We start from the raw sequence: 11,876 nt of genomic DNA, 5'->3' as shown, positions 1-11,876 counted from the left end.
TGTATACAATATTAAAATCGGAGTAGTACTTAAGGAGGAGTTGTTCGGACAAGCCTCAACCAATGACAAGCCGGCAGCAATTTTGAAAATTGTTTTTTTTGGAGAAAAAAAATGTGGGATGCACAACTACATGTTATACTGATCATGTATACCAAGTTCATTAAAATCGGAGTAGTACTTTAGAAGGAGTTGTCCGGACAACTATTGCGTCACAGACGGACGGAAGGACGGACGGACGAACGGACAAAAAGACAGACAGACAGACAGACAGACAGACAGACAGACAGACAGACAGACAGAGGGTAAACCTATTGTCCCCCCGTTTTTCAAACGGCAGGGGACTAATAAGCTATTTAGGGGAACTTTATTAAGAAGCATAAAAATAACTTTCTAATACTTCTCAAGAAAGAGCTGTCAATAGAGTTATTTACGGATGGATAAGGGAGGAAATATGACGAATAATTATATCATACCTTTTATTTCATCCACATCTCTAGCCGTCACGTCATGTCGGGCTGTGACATCACTGACTGCCCCTGAAAAGACAAACAATATGCGTGTATATCATTGTGGATAATATGGAAGTTGATGATGTGAAGCATCGTATATCTATTATAGATACACTCATATCTATACACAACATCATGGGTGCCTTCAATAATACAATATTTATCAGTTCCAAATTTGATATCTTAACACTTTCAAAATAAACTATGGTCAAGGTCATTCATTTGAACAATTTTTCTAGTCCTTCACCCAAGCATGCTACAAGCCAAATACAATGTATCAGATTTCTGGACCTTTTGGTTATTGAGAAGCATGGAAATATTTTATTTGGCTCCTGGGATGCTACAGACCGATATCCGACCCTGGGCTTCTTCATTATTGAGAAGTTGTTTTAAGATGTTAGCCTATTTGACCCATGTGACCTTGAAGTCAAAGTCATTCCTTTGAACAAACCTGGTGGCCGTACAACCCAGCATGTCACTGACCCAATATTAACTCCCTGGGCCTCTTGGTTATTCAGAAGAAGTCATTTCAAGATTTCAGCCTTTTTGACTCCTGTGACCTTCAATGTAGGTCAAGGTCATTCCTTTGAACAATCTTGGAAGCCTTTCAACACAGCATGCTACTGACCCAATATCAACTCCATGGGCTTCTTGGTTATTGAGAAGTCAATTAAAGATTACAGTCTGTTTGACACTTTGAATACTTCTCGATAAAGAGCTATAAATAGACATATTAACCCTTTGCCACATGCAGGTTATAACACTTCAGCACTCTGTGCTGATGGTGCAAAGATACATTGTTGCAATGCAACATTGTTGCGCTGACTGAAATGTACATACACCATCTCAATGGCAGTTTTTGAGATATTAAGCTTTGTTTTGAATAATTTTTCTAAACCTAATTTTGAAAGTGAAATAGTTGTTTTAGGCATTTTTGGTAAGTTACAATTATGTTAAGAATTTCTTAGATTTTAATTATGTGCTCTTTTCTTCATAAAACCAACAATACATAATCATGAAATCAGCTTTATACGAACAGAATAGACAAATTTCAAAATATTTTGGCAATGTAATATATAATTCAATGAATTCCTGTACATGAAATGATTTAATGTTAACTCCAAAATGAAACAGATTGGATATCCAAATTTTTGAACAGTTCAGGCTTTAGCCTATATCCGATGTCGCGAAAAGAATGTGTCTCTGAATATGTTACTTCAAACACAGAACTGATTATGGCACCCATCTTTACAGAGGTGGACACCACACACTACACATCCATAAACAGTTTAAAATTCAATGAAATAATGCACATGAAATGATTAAACATCAAATTCCAAATGAAACAAACTGAATCAATAGTTCAGGCTTAAGCGCTTGCCTATATCCAATGTTGCGACAAAGTGTTTCTGAATTTGAAATGTTACTGAAATGTTACTGAACATGGAACTGATTGTGGCACCCATGTTTACAGAGGTGGACACCACACACTACACATCCATAAACAGTTTCTTTTCTTTGCTTGTGGGCAGTAAGATGAAAACGACATCTGCGTTTAGGGCCAGGAAGACGGGAATTTATGTGACCACCTACATTTTCTTGCAGGACAATGCCTGGGTTATCCATTTGTTGAGATTGGCGTTTGCGGGTTGTGTAACCACCTATCAGGTCCCTGACCAACTCATTCCAAAAGTCAAGGTGGCGATATCTTTTCCTTTTGGTCTGACGCTTTGACACCATTTTGTAGACAATAAACGAGTTGACAATAGCACAATTGACCAAGAACCAAAAGATATATCGCCACCATCTCTTTGGTGCCCGGCCAACATCATACGCCATTCTCAACTGGTCATGCCGGTCAACACCACCCATGTATTTATTGTAAGAATACACAGTCAGAGGCTGCGGAAGATCCAGGACATTTGCACCAACTCGACGCACTGCCCTATCTTCCCCTTCAGGATCACTGAGGGTAGACAAGTTGAAGACAGGCTTTTTGTCCTTCCAAACTGTGGCTACCAAATTTGACTCGCCCTTTTGCAAAACTTTGTATTCCCCCCTGTTCATTTTTCCCGGTTTCTTAAATTCTTTTGGAAACCCAGAACGATTAGAACGACAAGTACCACATGCATATATGCCATGATCATGTAAATCCTCCAATAATTTCACTCCAGTGAAATAATTGTCAAAGTAGACATGGTGATTGTGGTAATGTATGTCATCACACAAGCTTGTGACTACATTATATCCAAGGCCATGTTCCACACCACCCTCTTTTTTCCCCAAATATATCTGAAAGCGAGAGAGGTAAGCAGTTTCAGCATCACACCGCATCCAAATCTTAATACCGCGCTTGATGGGTTTAGCGGGCATGTATTGAAGAAATGACAATCGACCAGTGTACTTCACCATGGCTTCATCCACAGAAATATTACATGAATGTCTGTATCTGTCCAGAAAAGTTTTCAGGACATGGTCAATTGTCTCTCTGACTTTATACAATTTGTCATAATTTTCATGACCACGAACTGGTTCATTTTCCCTGTCTGATACATGAAAATACTGTGAAAGTTTTTGGAATCTATTGCATGGCATGACATTTTTTACTCCAATATTTCCTAGGTAATCGTCACTTGACCAATACATGTCCGTTTCTGGCATATATTGTATACCCATCAGTACGTTTATGCCGATAAGCGCTTTTATTTCGGCCGAATTGGTATCCGACCATTTTGGGTCACCTCTATTTTCGGTTTCTAAACGCCAGCAAGCGTAGTTGTTTGTGTGCCTAGCGATGGCAGAAAACTGATTTTCATTGAAGAATATATGGAAATAGTCAATGGGACTTGCAGAATTAACATCGAAGTTTTCTGGTAGTATAGGTCCCGTTTCCCTAACAAAAGCATTAACAGTGATGGGGGAAAAATCTCGCGACCATTCAGGATCATCAACATTAGGCCTACCTAATGGCGGCAGTACATTAGTACCTGGTCGCGGTTCATCCTCATTCTCTGACTCATCGTCAGTTGACAGTTCATTAAGAACATCGTTTAAGTCAATATCAGACTCGATGTCTTCGGGCCCGAAACCATCAAATTCTAAATCCTCATCATCGTCCTCAAATATGTCCCGCAATATTGTAGCGACAGACGCCATTAACCCGGTTGTTGTGACATTTTCTACACTCATGACTCACACTTTCTAGGTTAATTTATTCAAAAACTTTCGTATGAATGACGTGTACAAATCTGATTGGTCGATGCATGGATATCTTCTTAAAATAGTATCGGGGATTTCCAGATAGATGTCGCTCTCAATCACGGGATTTTCCATGTCTAAGTTTACCGAACCGGCATGGCGTCGAGAGGCGCTTACATTGAGATAACGTAGAGGCGTCGAGAAGCGCTTACATGGAGATAATGCAGAGGCGTCAGGAAGCGCTTACATGTGGCAAGGGGTAAAGGCGTCCAGAGGCGCTTACATATGGCAAAGGGTTAACAGATGGGTGAGGAAGGAAATATCATGATCCTTTATTTTTTTAATTATATCATACCTTTTATTTCATCCACATCTCTTGTCGTTGTGTTATGTAGGGCTGTGATATCACTGACTGCCCCTGAAAAGACAAACAATATGCTTGTATGTCATTGAGGATAACATCCTGGGTGCCTTCAATAATACAATATTTATCAGTTCAAAATTTGATATTTTCTTTCCTTTGCCCTAAATTGCTGTTGTATTGACAGACCTGTCAGTTGGAAAAGATCTGAGTGGGAACACATTGGGGCAGGTGAGTCAAACAAGGCCCCAATAGGCCCGAATCGCTCACCTGCTATCTTGTGATCCTTTTTATACATTAACTTAACATCAAATAAAATAAGTGTATCAGAGACCAGATACAAGATCTCAGGGCCTCTCGGTTATTTAATGGTGTCTTATCAATATTTTGGCCAACACATTGTGACAGGTGAGTTAAAGAATTAAACGGTAGCAAATTGGGACAGGTGAGTCAAAGTTATGTATGGTAAAACATTTGGACAGGTGAGTCAAAGAATTAAACGGTAGCACATTGGGACAGGTGAGTCAAAGTTATGTATTGTAAAACATTGGGACAGGTGAGTCAAAGAATTAAACGGTAGCACATTGGGACAGGTGAGTCAAAGTTATGTATTGTAAAACATTGGGACAGGTGAGTCAAAGAATTAAACGGTAGCACATTGGGACAGGTGAGTCAAAGAATTGAGTGGAAACACATAGTGACAGGTGAGTCAAAGAACTGAGTGGTAACACATTGGGACAGGTGAGTCAAAGAATTTAGTAGAAACACAAAGTGACAGGTGATTTAAAGAACCGTATGGTAACACATTGGGACAGGCGAGTCAAAGAACTGTACGGTAAAACATTGGGACAGGTGAGTCAAACAATTAAACGGTAGCACATTGGGACAGGTGAGTCGAAGAATTGAGTGGAAACACAGTGACAGGTGAGTCAAAGAACTGTATGATAACACATTGGGACAGGTGAGTCAAAGAACTGAACGGTAACACATTGGGACAGTTGAGTCAAAGAACTTAGTGGTAACACATTGGGACAGGTGAGTCAAAGAACTGTATGATAACACATTGGGACAGGTGAGTCAAAGAACTGAACGGTAACACATTGGGACAGGTGAGTCAAAAAACGGTATGGTAACACATTGGGACAGGTAAGTCAAAGAACTGAACGGTAATACATTGGGACAGGTGAGTCAAAGAACTGTATGATAACACATTGGGACAGGTAAGTCAAAGAACTGAACGGTAACACATTGGGACAGGTGATCGGGAACTGTATGGTAACACATTGGGACAGGTGAGTCAAAGAACTGGCCAATTTGTCGGATTAAAAATCTAAATTCAAATGGCACAAAAAGGGACCAAGGGGAACCTACACATGAAGCTTGAGGAATATCCCTTCAGTACATTTCGGGAAATAGCTACAACAATCTTCAATTCTCAAAATCCAAGATGGCCGTCTGTTAGCCATTTTGTTTTTCTGATCAAAAGTCTCAACACCCTATAAATGAAATGTTGACACTGAATAATAAGATGAATAGATGCAGCACAACAATATAAACTTTTACCCTCGGTCATTGTTTCCTAGAGGTGTCAGGGTTGATAGTTGGTGTATCCAGTAGGATACAACATTTACCCTCGGTCATTGTTCCCTAGTGGTGTCAGGGTTGATAGTTGGTGTATCCAGTAGGATATAACATTTACCCTTGTTCATTTATCTGTCAAGGTGTCAGGGTATAGTTATTGTTTCATGTGGTATTCCAATCTTATCTTGTGGGGGAAGATTCAGAGGGGCCATATGGAGATGACAATAATTTGGTATTTTACATATCTGTAGTTACTTTGATTGGAGGTTGAAATGGAACACTACTGGGTGCCAGGATGTCTTCTGATGTTTCACAGGTGTGATGCGTAAACACAAATTTGCATTTGATTTAGAGCATCTAATAAAGAAGATGAGTATGTTTGTGGTGCAACTACCTTGCAGTCTGATGTTCATCAATCGTCAAACTTTGCAGTTGGGTTTTTAGCTTTTAATAACTTGATTGCTGTAGGTATTTGTGAGGAGTTGTTCATGCGCAAATTGTGCTCTGACCAGGCTGTTGGGAAGGATGGTAGCAATATTTGCCACAAAGTTTTGCAAATAATTAAGGACATATCTCAACTAATGAGAAGTCGGCGGCCATTTTTAAATTGGATTTTCGAAAAAAAAAAAAATGTGGGATGCGCAACTACATGTTATACTGATCATGTATACCAAGTTTATTAAAATCGGAGAAGTACTTAAGAAGGAGTTGTCCGGACAACTATTGCGTCACAGAAAGACGGACGGACGGACGGACGGACCACGGACCACGGACCACGGACGCAGGGCGATTTGAATAGCCCACCATCTGATGATGGTGGGCTAAAAAAACAAGAGGCCCGAGGGCCTTAACGGTCTGACTCTAAATTAAAGAACATTATACTTGTAGTATGCATTCTCTGCAGCAAGTATAGTGGCACTGTTGGCCATGGTGGCCATTTTGGAATTTGGATAAACATGAAAAATAACAATACTTGATCAAGACTATCTCAGGATCATTTCTGGTACAAGTAAGAGCTGAATCCCACTGGTGGAATTTGAGAAGTTTGAAATAGGTGTTGTTCAGGAAAACCATGATTGCGCAATCATGTTACAAAATGGCTGCTGGGGCCGAGGCCGAAAAATAACAACACTTTGTTGGCTCTCCTTCCTTAACATCCTCACCAATTTCCAGCTCAATTGCACCAGTGAAACTGGAGAAGTTTAAAATGTGTTTTCAAGATGGTTGCCATGGTAGCCATCTTGGATTTCTGACTGACCCGATAAATAACAAAACTTGGCCAGGACCATCTCAAGATCATTTTTGGTAAGTAGGAACTGAATCCCACTGGTGGAATTTGAGAAGAAGTTTCAAATAGGTGTTGTTCAGAAGAACCATGATTGCGCAATCATGTTACAAAATGGCCGACGTGGCTGCCATGTCAAAGTTTTTACGAAGCTGAAAAATAACAATTCTTTGTTGGCTCTCCTTCCTTAACATCCTCACCAATTTCCAATAGCATCAGTGGAACTGACCGACCTTAAAAATAACAAAACTTGGTCAGGACCATCCCAGCATCATTTCAGGCAAGTTTAAACTCAATCCCACTGGTGGAACTTGAGAAGTTTGAAATGTGAAAAGTTTACGCACGGCGGACGGCGCACGACGACGGACGAAACATGATGACTATAGGTCATCCTGACCCTTAAGGTCAGATGACCTAAAAATGAAACCCACATTATATTTTCAAGTCTCCACATCCCTCCAACATCCCTCCAGTGCTTTCAAACAAGGGAAACTTATATATGGAATTTGAGATTTAGCGATAATGGCTGTCTGTCGACAATGTTTTCAGATTGGTCCAAAAATGCAATATGACGGACCAAGGGGAACCTACATATGAAAATTGAGAAAGATCCCTTCAGTACCTTCTCAGAAAAAGCGATAACAAACTTCAGTTGTCAAAATTCAAGATGGCTGCAGACCATGGGGAGTCTATATGTGAAATTTGAGACATATCTCTTTGGCGCTTTCTGAGAAATAGCGGTAACAAACTTCCAATTGTCGAAATCCAAGATGGCTGCCTGTCCGCCATGTAGTTTTCCGATTGGTCTCAAAATGCAATATGCATAACAAGCGACCAAGGGGAACCTACATATAAAATTTGAGAAAGATCCCTTAAGTACTTTCTCAGATATAGCAGTAACAATCTTCAATTGTCAAAATTCAAGATGGCTGCCTGTCGGCCATGTTGTTTTCCGATTGGTCCCAAAAGGCAATATTGCATAACTAGGGACCAAGGGGAGTCTAAATGTGAAATTTGAGACATCACTTCCGCGCTTTCTGAGAAATAGCGACAACAAACTTCAAGTATCGAAATACAAGATGGCTGCCTTTCGGCCATCTTGTTGATGGATCAGTCCCAAAATGCAATATGCATATCTAGGGCCCAAGGGAAGTCTGCATATGAAATTTAAGACAGCTCCCTTTGGTATTTTCTGAGAAATAGCGTTAACAAGAATTGTTAACGGACGGACGGACCACGGGCCATGGACGAAAGGCGATTTGAATAGCCCACCATCTGATCATCTGATAAAAAATGCAATGTATCTGATAAAAGTACAATGTATCTGATCAAATTACAATGCATCTAATCAAAGTACAGTGTATCTGATCAAAGTACAATGTATCTGATCAAATTACAATGTATCTGATAAAAGTTCAATGTATATAATCAATATACAGTGTATCTTATCAAAATACATTGTATGTGATCAAAGTACAATGTAGATAATCAATATACAGTGTATCTAATCAAAATACATTGTTTCTGATCATTGTACAAGTACATTGTACTAGTACATTGTATCAAATAAAAGTACAATGTATTTATACCACTCTACCCTGGGTACCTGCTGCCAAAATATCAAGCCTTTCAGATTTCTGGATCTCCAGAAGAAAATTCTGGAAGTCATTAACATATTTGATTCATGTGACCTTGAAAATAGGCCAAGGTCTTTGGTATGAGGAAATTTAATAATTTTTATGAACCTACTGGCAAAGGATGACTGCCCTGGGTCTTTTAGAACTTGAGAGGAAGATTCATAAAGGAGTTTTAACTATTCAGTCTCTGGGACCTTATATAGGTCAAGGTCATTTATATGAGGAAACTTTATACCACTTTGCCCTAGGTACTTGCTGGCCTTCTGGAACTTTACAAAAAGAGTCTTGAAATTTTTAACATACTTGACTTAATAGTTTTTAGCAGTTCAAATTTGACGGAAAGATTGAAAAAGGACACCCACTCCTGCACTATACCATAAGCTCACCGACACTTTGTGCCGTCTGAGCTAAAAATATCAATTTTTCAGTGATGTAATCATATTCTTAATGCAGTTTACCTTCTATCTTCTTTACAGGAGTTATGTACTTCCTCTCTACATCTGGGTCCATGGTCATGTTCAGTATACTATCCACGGCTTGTACAAACATCCCTGTCTTCAGGTCACTGTTCTGTATGTCCTCAACACTTTGACGGATGTCGGCCCACCTCGTCCGTAAGTCACTATTAGAAAGATATGCATTGTTGGCACGCAATATCTCATTTCTGTGTATCCGTAGACGTTCAATGTTTGCTGACAGACAATGGTCGGCAGCATCTGGAACATTACCCCAACCCTTTCCATGAGGAGTGATGTTCCCTAGATTCCTTAGAAGGATATAAAGTAAAGAAATATCCATATCCTTCTCAGAACCTTGGAACACTCCACCTGAGGGGTAAAGCATTTTCTTCTGTTGTTTATTCAAATGGGAGATAATCTGACCCTTTTGACTGGAAAGTACATAAGGGAGTCCAGATGGCAGTCGAGTGACGAGTAATTCTCTGAAGACGTCAGGGAAGACATCAATGACCAGTCTGCATATCCGGGCATAGTTAGTCGTTTCTTCGGTGGAAGTATACTTGGCAGACATCCTTATAGTTGGTTTCAGGACAGAAGATGATGTTGATACTGGAAAATAAGTAACAGGACTATTGAGTCTTTAACTGTCACCTGAAATCTGATGTAACAAGTGAAAGTACTGCATTTGTACAATCTTTATATTCTCTACTTTTATGACCTTTTGTATAGGTTATTGAATGTCTTTTTAAGTGATTAAGAACCAGTACTTAAAAATTTTGATATTTTATCCTGAAGCAGCAACCAATACGAGACAACATGCAGATTGATGCGCGTAGTTTCAACAAAAAGATTTAAAGGTCAAATTCAATATTCGAGTTCTATTAGATACTTGAATGATTCAATGACTGTTATATACATATTTTCATATCATAAGGGAATAAAACTAGAAATGTTGTCCGGGCCAACTCATAACAACAATAACAACTTTACCCCACCATCGCCACCAATGAGGTTTTTTGTAGTATAATGAAACCAATTGTAGTCTTGTAACACAGGGTGGGGGCAATTTAGCTTTCCAAAACGGGAAGATAAACTTTACCTCTTATACTACATCTACAACATCTACAATTCTGTTGAAATACAGGTGATTTAAAATAATTCGACAATTTCCATTGATATAAAGAACACATTCTATAAGAAAAACTCAGTCGGAATTGTAATTTATCAAAATCTAAACATTGATAAATTTGAGATACGGCCCTTTACTTCTTATCAGGCCATGTTGGAGATACGTCCTTGTTCCTCTAAACAATCGATATATACAATATAGAAGATGGCAATTTAAATTTAATTACAGTTCAGTATCTGTTGACTCTCGGACAGTTCTAAGGCTAAACTTGAGGAGGTAGTCAACAAATGCCGCTGAAAATTAGACCAAATAAGGAATTTTGATGACCCATTCCAAAATATAACAATTCTAGACTGATATAATAATATATATGTTGCACCGCAGACAGGTCAGTAGCCCTGACACCAAGTTCCAGAGTTATTACAGCTGTACCCTTTGCAAACTTACCTTGGCACTCAAAAATTTAATCCTCACAACCATTAGCAAGTGTGCTTGTTTGGTGACTCAATCCTAGGGATTTCTAATGCGTTTACTTCCCCACAAATTGTTTAATTTCTCAATACTCTAATCACATGAACACCTCGATTACGGTCTGATTGTGAAACAAACATGTTATTAGACTGTTTGGCGAGACACTTCTGTAAACCAGGACGAAATCTTTAAATACCTGAATCTCATAACAAAAAAAAGAAGCCTAGCATGGCCCCGCCTTCAGCAATAACACGATACACATTACAAGAGGCCTAAAGGACCTGTATCGCTCATCTGGTTGATTTGATCAAACTTCAAAATAATGTTCATGTTCAATTTGTTAACAGCTTTATTTTTTGATGTCTAACAATGCTATTATGGTTATGAGGTATGGATCCCAACGGTTTCAAAGATATAACATAGAATTACAGTCCCTAGGGGTAAGGAAAGAACCCAGGACCTATTTTTACAACATGAATGTGTTTATCTCTTCATGGCAAACTAAAGCTGCAACGATACGCTTCCCTCACGATACGATACGTATCGCGGTACTTGTCTCACGGTACGATACGTATCACGGTACATTTACATTAGTTTATCCTGTTTGAAAATTGGAGGGATACAAACATAAATCCAGTACTATCACAAATTCACTAATCAAGGTTACTTATTTGTACAAATTTAGCCATCACATCACAGCTGTCATTATAAAAAAAATGTTAGTAAAGTTTAATTAAAAAAGAAATGACTCTTAGAAGTTTTGACATGCTTATATTACTTATGTATTATCAGAGACCTAGATATCTATACTATTAATATATAAGTCTGTTATTATCAATAAGGCATTTTGACAATTGACACCTTGGGTTAATAAATATTTCACAAAGATTACTACCGTAATTGTTTTCTTCTTAAATTATCTAATTTAAATCTTGAATTATTTTGTTTTCAATTAGAATTCTACTCAATTTCCAATTGATGCCTGGGCCTGTTTGTTTATGAGGACAAACCGCTCTATCAGTATTCAAATGTAATATTTCAAACATAATATCCACTGATAGTAACTTTAGGCCTATCTTAACAGACTTGCAAATACATGTTAATACTGTCTTTGTCAAGGCTCGTCTGAAAGTAATAGACTATAAAATCACCAGGTCTGTCTTAATTTCATAAACTAGCAACACTGGTCCAACCTTTTGTACCGCAAAAACAAAAACGGTCCCGCTATTGATGAGTGAACATTTAAG

At 38.6% G+C, this 11,876-nt stretch overlaps 1 protein-coding gene across 2 annotated transcripts in view; it reads right to left on the bottom strand.

The window, feature by feature from the left end:
• LOC117317348 overlaps window positions 1-9,636 on the bottom strand; it is a 57,338-nt gene extending 47,702 nt beyond the window's left edge. Inside the window, exons 1-3 of one of the 2 annotated variants that reach the window (XM_033872148.1) lie at window positions 9,030-9,636; window positions 4,063-4,125; window positions 474-536 (exon numbers count right to left, since the gene is read on the bottom strand). In XM_033872148.1, the coding sequence (XP_033728039.1) occupies window positions 474-536; window positions 4,063-4,125; window positions 9,030-9,600 (697 nt within the window). In that variant the 5' untranslated portion in view covers window positions 9,601-9,636. The remainder of the gene's footprint in view (window positions 1-473; window positions 537-4,062; window positions 4,126-9,029) is intronic. The other variant, XM_033872149.1, reaches the window with a different exon arrangement.
• Window positions 9,637-11,876: the final 2,240 nt, after the last annotated feature.

This window comes from Pecten maximus, chromosome 19 (assembly GCF_902652985.1).
Source record: "Pecten maximus chromosome 19, xPecMax1.1, whole genome shotgun sequence".
In the NCBI taxonomy this organism is placed as follows: Eukaryota; Metazoa; Mollusca; class Bivalvia; order Pectinida; family Pectinidae; genus Pecten; species Pecten maximus.
The sequence above is the reverse complement of the archived record's forward strand: the minus strand, read 5'-3'. Positions and strand labels throughout refer to the sequence as shown.